Below are 18,762 nucleotides of genomic sequence, written 5' to 3' on the forward strand. Positions count from 1 at the left end.
TGTGAAACTATATCATCATTGCCATTAATAACATTCGTTAAGTATTTGCTATGTAGGTTAGCTATCCAGCTAGCTAACTGCCAACAAATTAGCTTTTATTTAACAGTCGGAGAGTCTGACTTGGAGATATTATATTCTCAGTAGTTTATATAACCACTAGGAATAGACATACTTGTCAAAATATATCAAAAAACACCACAAGTTTCCAGAGTAATATTTGCTAAGCAGATTTTAAGAAGGCTAAGAAAGCTAGCTACATCACTAGATAACTCCCAGTGAAATAGCTTGCATTTTTCACTGGTAAACAGTAAAGGAGTCTTAATTTTACCAAATGTCTTATTAGTTTAAATAACCAATGGCTAAACCTGTCCGAATTTCATATTCAATTTCATCATAATTACATTTTGTTCATCAATAGCATTTGTTACGCTAGTGTTTGAGATTTAGCAACACAGTAAATTAGCCTGCATTTATCACAGACAAAAATAAATAAATTGATAAATAAATAAAATTTAAAAAATAAAACAGTAGCCAAATCTTGGCTAGATTTTTCTGCAGGGAAAAGTTAGCACCACATTTACACCAGCTAGCTTCTACACTGGTTCAGCAGTTAAGGTTTTTCACTATTTTCCTCTAATCCCTGTCATGGGGCTTATTTTCTAAAATTACTGAGCTGCTCAAATCAATTTTTTTTTTTTTTTTACAGAAGTTCAGAGAAAGTCTGTTTTAAGGAAAATGTGACTTTATTAGCACTTTGTTAGCAAGTTTGACCCAAACACAAATCTCTATAATTAAAATCAGCCATCCAAGAGCATTTAAAAATTACATTTTGAGTTTATGGGCACTTAAACAAGCTGAAGGTTGGGCTTTGATGTGCACGTTATCTAAGTGCGCTTGAATCACGCTCTCCACTGTGTTGCTCGGGAATAAAGCATTCTTCAGTGGCCAGGTGGGAGAGTGCTTGTGAGCTTAGAGCACACTTATTTAGACAGCAGGATATGTAGCATTCCCTTTTTCCTCTGATCATTGAGTGCATGTGTGTAGGGGGCTGTGCCGCAGGTGGTTGTATAAGTGTATACCAGTTCCATGTATTTGTGTGTGTAGCATGTGTGTGTGTGTGTGTGCATGACCTGATGACTACTGAGATCAGAGATTGTTGTGCTCAACCGAGCGTGCCCAGCTGCAGTAAACAGTGAGTGATTACGGAAGGTGCAGGTGAGATGTAATGGAGCGCTTTCACGCATACACACACTCACACACACACACACACACACTCACTCTGAGTTACACTCTCCCCACCGCTCTACACTGCACACTACAAAGCCATGAGTCACACTGTTCCAAAGAAGGGAGCTGAGGGAAAGCAGAGAGGGATGTTGTAAAGAAAAACTGGTGCCTGCCCAGAAAACCCATTCAGCGTTGACAGCATGTAACAAGCCGCAAACCTGCTTTCCAACAGGACATGCTGATCTAAGATTACACTCACTAAAGACTTTAGCACATGTCTATTGTGTTAGCATGAAGTGAGCCCACATGACTAGTGATGGCTGTAAAACAAAGAGCTACACAATCTAAATCTTTGTATATATCAAGTAATCCCTAAAGTTAAATAATTGGATTTGCGTGAGCTAAAAACATTTACACATACTGAATGCTGACGTCATCTGAACCACGACCCTTTCCGAATTTATTCTGCTGCTCTTTCAACGATGCCAATGTACCAGTAAAGGTACAAGAATGGTCCTGAATGAGTTTTAATCATACAGCAGACGTACGTATTGAAGTTAGCACTCTACTGAAATCTTTTGGACTGAAATCCTACAGTTTAGTACCTTTTCCTAAAGCTGATTCCACTCTTATTAGAGAACAAAATTTATGCTTCTGTCAAACAAAAAATCTTGATTGAGAGAAATGTAAGGCTGGGAATATCCTTGTAAATCTCTTTCATGCAAAAAACAGTGATGGGAAAAAGATAATCATGAATGAACTGTAGCAAGGCGGAAAATCAGGGTTTGTTTTAAATGGACGAAATGCTGCAGATGTGAAAGCTCTTTAATTTAACTGCACCCTAAAAAAGCCTAAATAAAAATACCATACAATGCAATAAAATTGTCTGCTTTATATGCCTTTGTTTTTTGTGTTTTTCCAGAATGTACCGAGCAGAGAAGCTGCCCATGACCAACCTGGTGTTTTTGATTACTGATGCCAAGAGCACCTGTCTTTCCTGTGACACCAAGCCAGTGAGACAGGCTGAGCAGCCCTGTATCCTTCTACAGAACTCTAAACACCGAGTCCGGCAGCCTGTGTGCAACCCGAAACTGCCGTAATCATTATTAAGGTCCAGACGTCTTATGAATTATGAGTTCATCAGTATCCCGGAAAAAAATACTAACTCACTAAATAGATATACAAAAATTATTATTTTAATATTTCAAGGTGAATTTCTAGATCATATGTCGTATATCTTAAAGATACAAGTCACATCCATGACATGACACAAATTAGACATTTTATTCCGTTTATGTGCCATTCAAGTTTCTGTGAAAAAGAAGGTTTTTTCTTCCTATAGAAACTTCAGCATGTTAGGATTTATGAATGGATTTTTGACTTTTTGACACTACATTAGCTTTACAACATTAGCAATAAATTTTGAACGTATGGCAGTCCTCACTCTCTGTTCTGCAGGGTTTCAGATTTCACCTGATTAATTGATGTGTAGTTTATGAAAGCGATGTTTGATGGAGATGAATTGAAGCAGGGGAAGAACTCGGATTGAAGGACACTGTGTATATACAACATGCTAATGTTACTTTATATGCTGCTGTCAAACTACATAGAGGGCTACGTTGTGAGATGTGTTACAGACGTGTAGTTTTCCTGATGCTTTTGAATCAGCCAATGGTCCGGACCCCTGTTTACTGGCTCTTTACCCTCGCTACAGAAAAGGCCCAGAAGCCTGCTTTGATAACAACATTAACGTAAGTTTAAGAGTTACAAGACTACCTAACCCAAAAGAAGACAGCGATGAGACTTTTATTTGTATGCTTAAAGTCTGTTTTATCTCTCAGGGGTCTGTTTGATCCCTTCAAAGCTCAAAAAACACCATTTTATACTTATATATTATTTTATACTTATACACTTACTTTAAGGGATGCTTTGTTGTTTTTATTTATTTATTTATTTATTTATATTGGTATTAAAATTATTTAGTTCCTGTGAATGTAATTTATTGCTTTTGTTAGAAATTCATATTTGTTCCGACTTTCATCTCATTTCTCTTTATTTTCCTTTTCTTTTTCATCTGACTTTCACTGTGGACTGATTATCATGTCCATCATTCTCAGGATGAACCTTTGTGCCCCATCAGTGCATCTTCTACCTTGGCTTCATCTTCCTCCATCCTTATACTGATGTTTCTTTTTTGTGTATAATGGTTAGTTTTGTGTTTGTTTGTAGCTTAAGAGAAATGTGCTTTCCAAAGAGTACATCCAACACTGATACGATATACAGCTCCTGAAGCTCCTGAGATAACTAAAAGCAGCAATTTTGTGCATTAACATCAGAAATAAAATGTAAATGCCCATGATTAGATTACGATCTCCAGCTTCACTGTCAGTATAAACACACAGAGAATCAAGGCGCCACAACTTTCTCTCTGCTGTGGCAATAGGAAGTATCTAGCTTGTCCCTGAGAGAGTTTTAGGGAAATAAACATGTGTTTCCTCCCTTTTGAAGTTCAGCCTTTCCTCAAGCCAACATACACAAACATGCTCACACTTCAAAATAAGGTCAGTGCTGCGAGGTATTTAGGATATCCAATAGAATATCATTGAATTTATTCATACAAATGATTATGTGTGAGAGCCTAAGAACCCACTACATGCTAATAGTTAGATTTCTTCTAACTTTGAGTTTATCTCATTAGCATTTATTTCAATCATGAATTTCACTTAATCCACAATTCCACTGAACTTCACCGTGTCTATCTGTACGTCTGTAATCTAATCTACTGACAAGTGTCCATTTTTTCCCCAAGTATGTATAATTCTGAAAGTTCTCACTAACATTCTTTGTATTGGCTGTAGGAAGATGCGTCTGACTGTGGCAGTGGTTGTAGTCTGATTCCGTCTCTCTGGCCAGTGCTAGCTCTTCAGCTGCTTCTCCTCTGGCTGCTCACTGAAACCGGCTGCTGCTCCTGACAAGCACACAGCCGTTGACTGCCCGCCACTTAATCACAGACTGATCATTACGCAATTAACCGGCATATACACACTCCACTTCCTAACCACCATTCACAGCCGGACCTGAATTACAAACAACCACCACATCTCACGGAAAGGTCTCCTGACTCAGTCTTGATCATGTTCGACAATACATTCCTGATAAAAAAAAATAAAAAAATAAAAAATCCCACTCTGTGCACACACTGCTGACCAGAGCACAAAGTAGTAAGACATGACTGTGTTCCACATGTCCTTTTCAGGTTTCCTGGAAGGAAAGATAAAAGACTATTATTTTCAAAGAGCTACATTTCACTTATCTTTTCAGTTTCCTTTCTGAGCTAATGAGGAATCGACGCTGGGACTCTCTTGCTTAAAGAGGGAAAGATTCTCCCAGAAAATGTAGCAGACTTTTTAGTTCATTGTTTTGGGGGGAGGATTTTTTCTTTTCTTTTCTTTTCGCCTGCTACTGCTGCACTTATTCGAGGCTTGAAGACGGTTGGATCATTTAAACGAACGTTGATCTGAGCACATAAATATGATTTAAGAACTGTGAGGTGCCACGTCTAGTGTGTCTAGGGTTGTTTTATGTAATTCGCTCTCACATCAAAAGAGTGGTGGAGATGAAGTAATTATTTGACTGCCATTCAACGAATCATTACGAAAGTCGAGTTTATTATGGACGAAATCCATGATTTCTCTCCCTAGGCCCGAACTCAAATACTGTATTCTACATTTGGCCCGCTGATCATTCTGTTTTTTATTATCTGTCATACAGATACTTGATCTACTAGAATTTCTTCCAGTATGAGTTCTATGCCATGATATCACACAGATGTCCATCACGGAGATGCAAGAAACACTTTATTTATGTTAAACACAGCACATGCCAAATTATGAACGTTCTGTATTCATTACTACTATCCATAAGAGACACTTATTTTTTCTCCCCAGAAGAAAAGATCACTGAAGAAACCTTCAGACCTGTATTTGTTTTCTTCTCTTTCTCTGGCCTTACTTAAATACTACCCAAGAAAACAGCTAGCATTCATTTCAGTTCTGATTTAAAAGAAAGCTTAATGATTGACTGTTTGAAGCTCAGCCAGTCCTGACTAGAGGAAATAAGACTGCCAGCATCAGCATACATCGAGTCATTATAACCTTTCCTATTGTGTCCACAAATACAAGCGCATGACTTTTGCGAGATCCTCAAATGGCTGTTTTTAACCCGTTTATTTGGATTAGACACGTTTTTTGAGGCTGTGGTGAAGCAGTGGTTTTGTCACACTAATCAAGTTAAACAATGCTGAGTGTTTCAGGTGAAAAGTTCATGTGTCAGCTCGGTTGCCAAATGCGCGTGAAATACAGCATATTGGACTATATTTTTTGTCGCTCTGTAGCCAAGTGGAAGGTGGACGCAGACGGGAGGAAGTTTTCCAGAAGCAGAATCGTTTTCTTCTTAGCGTCTTCTGTATTCCGTAGCGTTATTTACGTACGCCGTCGTTTATGAATCTCCGAACGATCCTTGGGTCTGAATTTTCTTACCTTTGGCCTCAGGCAGATGTGGCATTGAAGTGAATCAGATAAGGATGAGATGTGAGATGTGTCCAAACTCTGTGTATATAGGTGTCTCTTAACGAAGTGAATATGGGCACTGCAAATGTTAGACTTGTCGTTTTCCCGTGTGCAGTGTAAAAAAAGTTCAGGAAAAAACGAACCAAATCACAATCAGATATCTAAAAGCTATATATATATATAAATATTTATATATAAAATTCCATTATTTTAGCAGTGCCTATATGGCTACTCATTGTTGCTCAAATGCATTGCAAATTGTACATAAAAGTATTAAAAGTACACTGATGAGGAAGCAAATTATAAGGATTGGACCTGTCCGTTAAAATGTTTTTATTTTTTTTTTATTTTGAGATCCTGCATCATTTTAGTGTATTACAGAAGTGTAGATTTCCCTTTAGGCAAATTATCCCATATTTCAGAAGACCTAATATTCAGTAAAATACTTCCACTTTACATAAGAGGACATGATCAATGAACTTTTGGACACGTTCCCTCTGTTACAGAGTACGTCCACATCAAACTAACTGTCCTGACTGAAGCAGTACTGTGTAACACTGAGAACTTGCATGTATCATTAAATAGACTTTACAGAAGCATCCAAGCCTCCTTATGTAAAGTGGGGGCGGTAGGTGTCTATTGTGTGTATGTGTGTGCGTGTGTGTGTGTGTGTGTGTGTGTGTGTGTGTGCACGTGTGTGTTCTCTGAATGCTGCTCTCAGCTGCTGTGTCGTCCCGTTGGGCTGCTGTGTGTCCGTGCTCATGAACGTACCACTGGTGCTGATGCTCGATGTGCCAGGAGAAGAAACCCGCTTTCTTTCTAGATTGTTTATCGAAGTTGCTCTTGTCTGCTGATGAGAGGTGTGGCCTGTGCATTTGTAGCCCCACCTCTTTTTCAGGTTGTGCTCTAAAACCCTTCTCTTTTTGTGGAATTTGACAAGCCTGAAAACATTTTTGTATACATTTGTACCATGTTATCAAAGAAGATGACAAATGAGGAAAAAATTGTTTGTATTCAATTCAAATGTGTTAATTCTTGTGCAGACGTATTCACAATAAAAGTTTATTGTTATTAACCTATGTTTGATTTTTTTTCTTTACTTTTTTTTCCAGTATTTTCTATTCAGAACATCAAAGACAAAGAGACATTATGGGCTGCTTTACATTACCATCAATCCATGGGACATTTCCCAGTAATATATGATGTCATAGTATTGTCTTATCACAGTTGCAATATCTAGTTACACAATAAAGCATTGGAAGATGACTGGTAACTCTAGCTCAAGTCCCAGACATCATGAAAAGAGGGTTATACAACATTCACAAAGATAAAATTCCAATAAAATCAGCATGGCCTATACTGTTGAGTGACACATCAGATAAAAATGGGGGTTTGTCAGATATCAAGTTATGAGCACAGACAATTTCCCCCCTGAAAGTAATTATAGCAACCATCATACCCTGTTTTTGAGAAGACATCTAGATATGATACAGATGTATTGTTTAATTTTTACCCATAATATGTTCTATAGGTTTTACACAGATTCTATTTTCCTGGATTAGTTGTGTGCATTTCTGGTCCGACTATATATTAACTGTTACACAAATATTATGTAATTAACAGTGTGTTCATAGATTACAGAAGTAAATACACAAATAAGCATGTAGATAGTGTACAACATAGGTAGGTAGATAGGATTCAACATTTGCTTTGGCTCATGTCACTACCAACAGTAACTTCAAGCTTGAAAGTTGAAGCTTGTGTCTTGAGGAGGACAATTGCATTTTGTTGTTTTCTGGTTGGGTAGCATGGTGGCTTAGTACTGTTGCCTCACAGCAAAAAGGTCCTGGGTTCGTCTCCCGGGTTCGAACAGGCAGGGGCTTTTCCGTGTGGTGTTTGCATGTTCTCCCCGTGCCTGCGTGGGTCCAAAAACATGTACGTTAGGTTGATTGGTAATTCTAAATTGGTTGTCTGTCTATATGTGGCCCTGTGATGGACTGGTGACTTGTCCAGGGTGTACCACTGCCTTTTGCCCAATGTGCACTGGGATAGGCTCCAGCAGACCCCCGTGAACCTGATTAGGAATTAAGCGGGTATAGCCAATGGATAAATGGATGTTTTCCGGTTCAAATTCTTCATGCGATGTGATGGCTGACCCTGCACTCTGTCCCCAGCCCCCAAGGATGGGATATAGGAAGAAAGAATTTCACTGTGCAGTAATGTATATGTGACGGATAAAGACAACTTAATCTATCTGCTTGGTTTCAGTAATCATTCTACAACAAAACTATACCACAAAAGGAATATAAAAAATACACTTAAATCCATATATTATCCATAAATATATATCCATAAATCCATATAAAATAATATAACCCATAAATCCATATATTTATTTATGTGGGGATGTGGTAGCTTAGTGGTTAAGACGTTGGACTAGGTTGTGAGATCAAATCCCAGGTCCACAAAGCTTGCACTGCTGGGCCCCTGAGCAAGGATAGTCACTCTGGATAAGGGTGTCTGTTTAAATGACAGAAATGTAAATTTATACTCACATAGACATCCTCACTATTTACATTATAGTTGCCTGTTTTCTTTATATGCAGCTACATAATTCTTAAAAGCACATATTATAAAGTGGGACCAACAAGAAGAACAATGTAGATCACAGACACACACACACACACACAATTAAAACACAGATAGGTCATGATTTTCTTTTAAATGCCTCAAGACTTTAATGATCTTCTGGCTTCACGCCATGTTTCCTCTGGAAAAAATTGTTCCAAACAAGCAAACAAAAAAAATAAGTTGGCAATTAAAATTTATTCCTGACCTTGGTGGCGTTTCATTCTGTGAAATCACCTGACATGATAGTCATTTATAAGCTGCATGAATCTTGCACTTGGTTCCACAAAAGCTTAATATAATGCATATTTAAGACATGATTGCCAACAGCAGTTAATTCAGAAGACAAGCAGTTAGAGTCAGAAAACAAAAGCTTGGCAGTGCAAAGTCGGACATGATTGTAACTCAAACACCTGGAGGTCACAAATGATGTAATTCACTCAGAATGACATAATTTCTGACCTCCAAAAACCTTGGACGCCTTTGTGTTTGTCTTCTGTTAGCAACAAGCTAGCCAGCTAACTGTGATGAGTGATGTATCTGCTTTACCGCCCCAATACAGTGAACTGTACAGATATTCTTATAGTTTTCACCAGCTGAATGATTGTCTGAAGGTCTGAATTTATCTAAAGCTATTACAAGTATATGCACTATAACACTTGCTACTTTACTGTTACTGCTGTGAGCAGGCATGTTGATTGGACATCACGGACACATGAACTCAGGGTTGTGGAGACCAACCCAAGTTTATGAATTGAAATCCCAAGCTGAGGAAGCGTTTCCTTCGATTTTTCAGCATCAGAAGTTAGAAATGATGAGTTATGAGTTTTATATGAATGCAGTATAGACTGGACACCCCTTGTGGGATGTCATTTTTGGTCCAAGTTCTCTTTGGATGTTATTACTACATTCAACTGTGAAACTTTAACTCAACCACTCATTCTGACAGACCTGAGTGTGTTTTGTCTGGAAAACCTCAGGTTTAATCATGGATGTATGGATATGATGCATTCAAACTTGTATATAGTGGCATATATTGTGGCTACTGTGGTACCAGTCTAGAAGGATGTCTGTCTCTTTCTCACACATGACTTCAGAAAGGGTTGCCCACCCCAGAGCCCAGCCTGGTCCACGGTCTTTAGGGTTAGCACAACCATGAAACAGCCATTTCCTGTTCACTTTACCCATCTCACAAACAGTGTTAGCTTGAAAACTGTCCAACCCCTTCAGACTGGTCGGCTGATGAAATACCGTCTGATTGGCTGTGATGGAGCGTAGACCTTGGTTAAAGACATTTTCTGGGCTCTTGATTGCTTTTAAAAAGCCTGGGATTGTTTTTAAAGATCTGTGACGACAGGCTTGGACTGCTTTTTTCCAGCCCAGCAAGCAGACCTAGTCCAGATGGATGTTGGTGGGTCTTATTTCAGCTTTTAAGAGTGTAAAATGTTATTTCTTTAACAAGTTTCATGGTGGGAAAAGGCGGGGAGATTTTATTTGTTTCGTGTTGATGGGAAGGATGCTTTTAAGGAGCAGCATCAGGGGTCGGAGATGGTTATCTGGAGTGAAATGGGGGATGAGGTGGAGGGGGGTTCGGTAATCAGATAGTTTTACTGGTGGCACCAAGGTTGTGACCTCACATATAGTTACCAAGTCAACACATGCCAGCTACACAACAATAATAAACAAACCATGGAGAGAAGACACTCTATTGTTTTCTCCCCCTTTAGATGGATGACCTCATGACATCTTTCGCTCAGGGCAGAGTTAGTCTTCACGTCTAAATAATAACAATATTCATTACACAAAGGGTAGAAGTAAAGACTTTTGGGTACCTATACAAAGGTTAGGCTATTGAATATCACCATGGGAAATCCTAGTTATAAGTCTTATTCCACATTCTATTTAGATTTAATCTGAGCCATAATCTTCAAATCATTGCACTGTGTCAGGTTTAAACTGAGGATTAAATGGCATTTTCTAATTGCATCATAAATGTTTTACTTTTAAATGTCAAAACTAAAGCATTAATGGTTATACCTTCTTTAAAAAATTCTAATAAGTAAAGAACATGATGATCCGGAAGTGTTTTATTTATTTTCTACCACATAAATTTACCAATGATTCCATAAAAGTGTACAACAGACAAAGGACAGTGTCTAAATTTTATCCATTTAATGTTGTGGAATGTCTGGTGAAACATTCCTTCAATAACCTCTCTCTTTTCTCTTTCATTTATTAAGGTAATAAGCCAAAAGAAAAATTGATGCTAGTGAGAAACGTCCTGAAAATCCTCCAAAGCACCGTCACTAGAGATCCCTTTTATAAAATTTTAAATAAACATATTTCAACAAAAGTCTTCACCATGAGAATAACAATTCTTTTTTGCGTGTGATAAATAACATAGTTAATCTGTTTGTTTTTTTCGTTTTGGGTTATGTCCCAAAACCTAAAAATAAGTACGGCCCTGTGAACGAGAACAAGAGAAATAATAATATAATGCAGCCATCATCACAGTCAGAGCCGCTTTGGTAAAAAGAAAGTGATCAAGAGACTGACTCTCCTGCTGTGGAAAACTCACTGACATTACAAAAAGGCTAAGACTGGAAAGGACCTCCATAATTGTTAAATACATGTCTCCTTATAAAGATAACACATTTTTACTTCGTTAAGTAATAACATTTCAATTCAAATGATTCCTTCTTGAGTTTGTACTAATTTGTACTTGTGCTAGCAAGTAGTGTACATAGAAGTGAAGGGCCTGAGAGAAATTCCTTACTTTATTTATAGAGAGGAATCCAAGGCCAAGAGCAGAGACATGCAGACTAATTGAGTGGCACAAATATGAACAAATCGTCAGTGTTTAATCAACACTTGGCATAAAAGCATGAATTTGGCATAATGTAAATCTCACAAGATGACACTATGTAAAACCATGTCTACTTTTAACATGTTCCTTATGCTACACTGCTCAGGATTTGAGATTTGTTTTAACTCACGATAACATTCAAATAAAAACTGAAATGTAATATGGTGTATACTGAAATATTAATGAGCACCCATTGACCTGTTTTTGATACACCTCTGATACCTCACAGTATCTGTGCTCACGACTAGGAGTCCTCTTAGATGATTAGAAGAAGTTGGTTATTCTCATCATGCACGCTAATTGAATTACTCATCCATATGCATGAAAACCTAATCACCTCATCGGGATTTTCTAATTGTTTACTGAGATGAACGTTCTCTGACCAATCAAATACTTAGACATACATCTGAACTAGCTCTAAGATGAGGAACTGCCTTTATTTCAAGCTGTAGGTGTAACAGCAATGTTCATTTATGGTTAAACGGGGCAGGTACACATCTGGAGAATCAATCTAGTGCAGAGGTTTTACCCCAACTAGAAACATGACCACAAAACCATCCACTCAGACCTCATTAGCAATTAGATCCCTGCTCTCTCTCTCTCTCTTTCTCTCTCTCTCTCTTGCCAAGTCTGTAACACACCAAAATGAGGTTTTGCTTGAAAACTACAAATCCCCTCCCACAAATTTCCTCCTTTATTGGTTCTCCTGCGGCTGCCATGAGAAATGAGATTCCGCTTTGGGAATTCAGCCTTCCAGAGAAGAAAACTATCGGCATATTTTAGATGCCAGTTCTGAAGTAATTTAAGTTTAATTTGAACGGAATGCTGCTCTCGTAACACAGTCATGTAGACCACGAACCAGCGGAGAACATTTCAATTCATAACTCCAGCTGTTATTAAAAGAATAAATCTATTTTTATTTCAGTTAACTAACACTAATATCGATTTACAGCACCTTCAGAAAGTATTAACACCCCTTCACTGTTACTTCATTTTTTAAAAATGTTACCTAAGCTAGACTGAACTCAAGTGTTTCCTTTTCCAGATCTCTGCATAAATAATTATGTTTTGATCAATCCATTAGATCTACAGACACCTCCTTTGACCTCATGTTTTTTTACTCTGTCAAGGCTTTAAAACAGACAGAGGCCTACCTTTTCCAATCAGATATAATCAATAGAATTTCCCACAGGTAAACTTTAATTAATTCTGCATTTCAATATTGCAAGATGCACCTGACGTGTGCTGGTGATGTATTTCATTTGCTTTCAGTCATTGCTCCTGACAATAAATACTCGAGGCAATAAATAAATGCTCAATACAACTGATTCACAGGGCAAAAAATGATCATCCAGTAAATACTCTGGTCAATTAATAATGAAGACATACAATATAGAAAAACAACAAAGAGAATAAATAAATAAATAAATAAATAAATAAATAAATAAATAAATAAATTCACAAGTCATTAAAAATCTAAGGCAAAATATGCTAAGGACAATGAATACTCAGGAAAATAAATGCACTGAGTATAATATACAGTAAACTCAGGAAGTAAATACTCATAAATTTCACAGCAGTAAATACTCTGGAGAATAAATTTTCAGGACAATATGCTTTCAATTCAATTCAATTTCATTTATATATCACATTTTACAAAGGTCATTGTCGCAAAGCTACTTTACAGACATATGTTTTTAATTTACCGCCATTAATGAGTCAACCAGAGGCAATGGTGGATAGGAAAAACTTCCTGTGATAATCTGAATAAGAAACCCTGATAGGAACCAGACATAAAAGGGAACCCATCTCCTTCTGGGTGTCACCAGATAGTGAAACATTTTTCTTGTTTAAGTGAACAGTATCGAGTCAAGTAGTGCTCACTGTGTTAAAAGGAACTTGAGTATGAGTATGAGCATCATCAGTCTGAAGCTATTGACTATTCAGTGATTGAGATTTGAGTGTAGACTGATCTTAGCAATTGTAGTGTTTTGGTTATCTAAAGAAGTACATCCACAGCTATATTTAGAGTGTCTGTGTGAGCATCCTCAGTAATCGCATGCTGATCTTAAGGTTATTTATTTGGAGCCTTCCTCAGCAGCAGTGAGTGATTTTCAAGACAATACAGTACACACTCAGAACAATGCAAACCCAGGACTGTGCTTGCTGACTATACAGAACAACAGAACAGTATTGGCGGCTAGAAACCATAATGGAGTGGGGGTTTTTGAATGAAAAAGAAAGAATGGGTTTATTTTAAGTCTTTAAACATAATAGGGGAAAGTGAAAGCACACTTTCTGAATGCTTTGTATATATAACTTCTACAGCTACACAGTCTGACATGAGGTGAATTGTCTCATTAGAACAACTATATACTGTACATATACACAACCCATCACATACACTAACGATTCATCTGTTGATATTTAGTCTGAACCTAATTTTATAGTTTCTAGACGGCCCCTATGCACACGGGTCGTCCCTGAAGTTTGTTTTGAAAGCATCTATTATGAAAGTGAATCAGTCCTAATCGTGCTGAAAGCAGTGTGCGTGTATGCGTATGTGTATGTGCGTGTGTGTGTGGACTAAAACTTTCACAGATGTCCCTATTCCTGCCTCATCAAAAGTTAATCACACAAACATGGGGCCGTTAGAGATATGCTTCCCCCAGGGCCAACACTGTTCAGAAGCCTGTGTGTGTGTCCGTATAGAGTGAGCCAAGAACAAATACACTCTGGACTGCAGTGGTGTGTAGGGCCACACACAGTACAGACCCAGCCAGCTGTGAGCAAACACCCCTAGGCATAAGTTTGTCACCCAATTTGGGGTAGATCTAAAACTCAGGTGCACACTTTCCCATAACACACCTCACGAACCTGGCCATCATTGCACCACTAATTAGGATTATTGACAGGTATTTAGGAGCGGGAACTTTTTATTTTTGGACAGCTTATTAGCAGTAGTTGACACCAAGCAACTAGTCACAGCTGTGATGGTGTGTATTTAGGAATCTACTCAATGTTGAAAACACTCCTGGTTAATGTTTGTGTGCTCTACACACTCCCGAGGAGAATTCAGCGCAAACTACCTCGGCTCCATGCAGTGATTGAAACACTTTGTGGTAATAGGGCTATTATGAAGGCTGCGGGCTTAGGGATGCCGAGGTGCGGTTTTCTGTTGGGAGTTCATTTGTCTCGTGTGCAATCTGTGGTGGGGGAGTCTTGAGAAGTCCTGAAACTCCTTCGCCACAGATTGCACAGGGACATGCTGGGAATTAAATCACACTCCATTCTTTTCTGAATTTTTACCATTCTAATCTTTAATTCTTAAGTGTGGGTTCAATCATTGCTAAAAAACTGAGCTTGGTCTGTGGAGCTACCAGCTGCCAAAACACAGGCTGAGTGCTGGTAAGTGCTGATAGATGGAAATGTTTTTTGTATTACATAGACTAGACCTAATATTGAGGACTTTTTTTCTTCAAGAAAAAAAAAAAAAATACCGGACAGTTAAGACAAATAACACGGAAGCTGGCTAAGATGCCATTCCACTTTGCTCAGCTCTGACTGTGTATGGCTAGGAGCTGATCAGATCAAACGAATGAATTGCTCAACAGCAATGAGCCATACAGTAACAAGGAAAGTCTCATGGAAAACATAATTACTCACGTCAAAATTATATTACTAATGCTGCTGCCTTTGGATTATTCACAAGAACAACAATTGTGTCTTGAAAAGGAATCCAACTCACTAGCAATGACATCTTCTTCCATGTGAACCAACAATCTGTTATGGGATCAGTGACAAATAAAACGCATGGCATGTTATAAATTTAAATCTTTTCTGGGTGGCACACGTACACCATGTATCCCTGAACTAAAAAATGTAATCTCTAATTGTTCAACTCTATTAGATGGTTGTTAACATTGCGGTTGGGTCTTTTTTTTTTGCCATTTAAAACAGGTTTTCTCAGAAGCACGCATCGATGCTACCAGATTGGTTCTGTCCTGCAGGTGAATAAAAAAGGACTTAGCACCCAGACACTTTGAGCCACATTTTTTTTGTCAAATTATCAAGCTAACTTATCTTTATCTAAAAGAGTTTGGATATATTTTGACATAATTAGCTGCTGAAAAGTAAAAAAAAAAAAAAAAAAAGATCACTCATGCTAGTTTTTAAGGAATGCTAGCTAGTTTGCTAACCAGCTAGCTACTGGGAATAGCGGAAGGACTATGTTCGCAAATTTTAAATTTATGATTATTTTGAGTTTCTGGCATTTTTAGGAGTCTCAGGGTGCAGAGATGCTCCTAGTTTTACAAGAATTCAACAGCTCTTCTTTGAATGTATTTGGGTCTATACACTTTGATAGTTTGTGGCTATTAGCATTAAGCTAGTTTGTATGGTTTTAGGATCCAGTTTAAAATCAGGAATAAATTAGGAATAAATCTGTCGTTAGCTAGCCTTAGCTATGCCATTTACCTTAGCTCCTTGGTGAAAAGGTTACTAATTAATCATCAGTGAATAAATCCAGTGTGAAGTGGACATGTCTTTCTTGTACTTGTGCTTTTTAATACTTTTCCTCTTTAACCTGCATGAAGATGTTGTATTTCACCTTTTAGCAAAGTATTTATTTAGACTAACTGCACTTTTACTTGAGTAAATAATTTGGGAATTGTAGCTCTCTCTGTCTGAATGGTTAATTATATGGCCATGGCTTTGGCATTACAGTTAAAATGGAGCGGCATCCAAAAAACACGGTGCTATAAAAGCACTACAATGAACAAAAACATTCAGAAAACATGATGTCGACAGCATGTGCATACAGCTGGGACGCTTCCGACCCTGCCATAGTAAAGCTTGGAGCAAAGAGTTCATTAATGCTGTTAAAGATTTTGCTGGAACGTATATGCTTTTTCCATGATTCTTAGGACCTTCAGGTAAGTGTTACTGGGGGACGACTGTCAGACTGTCAGCTCCCCGGAGTCCAGCAGACGACGACCAGCCGATCCACACACTCCCACACAGGAAGCGTGTGTTTATTTAGAGGCTACTCTGTTTACTGTGCAGGAAGATTCTCTGCAGGAATGCGTACTCACAGCTGTGCGCATCAGTTTGCAGACACGCATCATTTTACACACCATCGAGAGGGAAAAGATCTAGGCTGAAGTCAGATGTCCAGTGAACAATTTAGAAGAATATTTTGGGAATGTTACTGGTTTTGAATATTTTGATCACTAGAAAGTTTACACTTTTTTTTGCATTGGTGAGTTTTTATTTTAATTATTGGTGAATTGGTGAGGGTTCAACAATACAACCTTTAATACTGATTATGTTCTCTGCAAGCTGGAGCAGTTCTTTGGAAGTTTACCTTTACAGAAAAGTCAAATGAACTGAACACCAACACTTTTGGCACTTTTTTCACATAAGTCATTTGTTTTCAAGTTAAAGATTTTTCACATATAGTCTCTTAAGGTTCCAATTGACATAAATGCTGTTATATCTCTATCTCTATCTTATATCTTGACATCTTTTTTTTTTTTTTACATTTTTCTTGAACTTCAAATTCAGTACATAACATGTTGACATTTTATTCACGTGATCACAAATTGCTCACATGTGAAACAAGGTTCCAACCAAGTACAACCATTTTTAATAAGCCAAGAACCTTAAACTATCCACAACACCTCTTTTCTGTGAGGGTATGTGTTATGTAAAACTTATATAATGTTACGTAAAGGTTGCATTGCTAGCACGTGTTAAGGTATTAATTTACCACAAATCCTTTTTAATGGCATGGCTGTAATTGGTATCACGTGTTGTCGAGGCAAACAGGCAGTTAGTGTGTGTTTGTGTGTTTCTGTGTTGGAAAGGTCAGCCTAAGGTAATTTGTTGCAGATAAAACCTAACACCAGACACCGGCACCGCATCTGCATGACAAATTTCTACAAAGCTGTGGTAAATCTATTAACACCCTTAGGGTCTAACCTGTTCTAGCACTTTTAAGCACATTGACTTTATCTTTGACTGTTTTTTTTTTTTTTCCCTTTCTTTCTTTTTGTCTCATCATCCAACCTCCTCCTCCTGTAATTACCTCCTTAGTAATATTTCTCTGACGTCTCAGTCTTTTTAACATCATTGTGGAATGTGCATAATTTTAAGCTCCCTTTGTGTGTGTAGAAGGAATATTTGAGAGGTTTGACCTGGTCGGGACATTTGGCTGGTCCCCATGAGGAAAACTCCTCCCCACTCACTCCACCTTTTATTCAATAGCTATAATTAGCTTCATCAATAATTATGTCAGTGGAACGATCTCATATAGTAAGACAAGCTGTATGCAGTGCTGGAAAAATATTAAATAATTTAAAGTCAGGAGGAGTCGATTTCATGACTTACGATTAAGTAAAATCTCATGGTAATATCCAATATTTACCATTAGCCAGAATCTTTCCATGCTGCCTAGCTGATAACTACTGGAATAGACTGGCTTGTCTAACCTGGCATTAGCAAAGAAAACAGCTAAAAATATCCAGTTATTCTTAGCAAATTAGCAAAATTTACCGCAGCATGCTTTTTCAATTTAGTTGGATTTTCATGCCTTGTTGGGAGGCAAAGGAGAAGTCACATTTTATAAGGGTTTTTGCTTAATTCGGCATATTGGACCATTTTACAAGGACCAGGTGCACTCATCCTCAAAATCCATACTGTAGCACACTGGTTTATCCATCTTCAAATGTACACGGCATGGCTGTAGCGCTAACTGCACTGTGTACCTGTACTGGGACAATGTATTGTCAAGATTTTTGCTAGTGTTTTTTTACATGGATGAACTTGGATGCTAAACTATGTGATTGATAAATACCATATAGTCACTGGTGTATACATAAGTGGTTTGTATTGATTACTTTTAAGATTTAAATAAAAACTAGTTGGAATAAAGTATTTGAGTTCAGTACTAGTCAAGGATAAAAAACATGCAAAAATAATTCAGTAATAAGTATAGCAACATAGCAGCATTCTTAATTAATCAGTTATTTTCCACCCCAGTCGGTGTGTGTGTGTGTGTGTGTGTGTTGTGTGTCTGTCCAAGAGCATACAGCAGCAGACAAATACATGTAAATACCCTATTCACCAGAAGAGTTTGGAGACGTTCAAGTTTTTCTCGCCAAATGGGATAATGACTCATTTATTCATTATATGTTTGTGTTTTGCAGCACATGGACTGAGTTAAAAACATGAGGGGAAATTAATGTGCATATGTGTGCATGTTCTACACTGAACAGGACAAATTAAAAGCACAGTCACGCTGTTATGTCGAAATCACAGCTGTAACACTTAAACCAAAACGATGCAGCAGAAAGGCCTACCAGCTTTTCTATTATTAGGCAACATTCAGAATTTTCACATGTTAAAGATAACAGACTTGATGCTTTCTTTCAGAACAAGGAAACTGATTGACAGATCACAAGATTATTGTTT

At 37.7% G+C, this 18,762-nt stretch overlaps 1 protein-coding gene and 1 long non-coding RNA gene across 5 annotated transcripts in view; one reads left to right on the top strand and one right to left on the bottom strand.

Moving 5' to 3' along the window:
• Window positions 1-6,864, top strand: part of LOC131351885 (voltage-dependent calcium channel subunit alpha-2/delta-1) — a 99,655-nt gene extending 92,791 nt beyond the window's left edge. For 2 of the 4 annotated variants that reach the window (XM_058387569.1, XM_058387570.1), the window contains exons 36-38: window positions 2,150-2,262; window positions 2,896-2,978; window positions 4,086-6,864. In XM_058387569.1, the coding sequence (XP_058243552.1) occupies window positions 2,150-2,262; window positions 2,896-2,978; window positions 4,086-4,199 (310 nt within the window). In that variant the 3' untranslated portion in view covers window positions 4,200-6,864. The other 2 variants (XM_058387573.1, XM_058387571.1) reach the window with 2 other exon arrangements.
• A 45-nt stretch (window positions 6,865-6,909) lies between these two features.
• LOC131352001 (uncharacterized) overlaps window positions 6,910-18,762 on the bottom strand; it is a 103,887-nt gene continuing 92,034 nt past the window's right edge. The window contains exon 3 of the long non-coding RNA XR_009204466.1: window positions 6,910-7,710. This is a non-coding gene — a long non-coding RNA (uncharacterized LOC131352001). The remainder of the gene's footprint in view (window positions 7,711-18,762) is intronic.

Source organism: Hemibagrus wyckioides, linkage group LG04, assembly GCF_019097595.1.
Source record: "Hemibagrus wyckioides isolate EC202008001 linkage group LG04, SWU_Hwy_1.0, whole genome shotgun sequence".
Lineage (NCBI taxonomy): Eukaryota > Metazoa > Chordata > Actinopteri > Siluriformes > Bagridae > Hemibagrus > Hemibagrus wyckioides.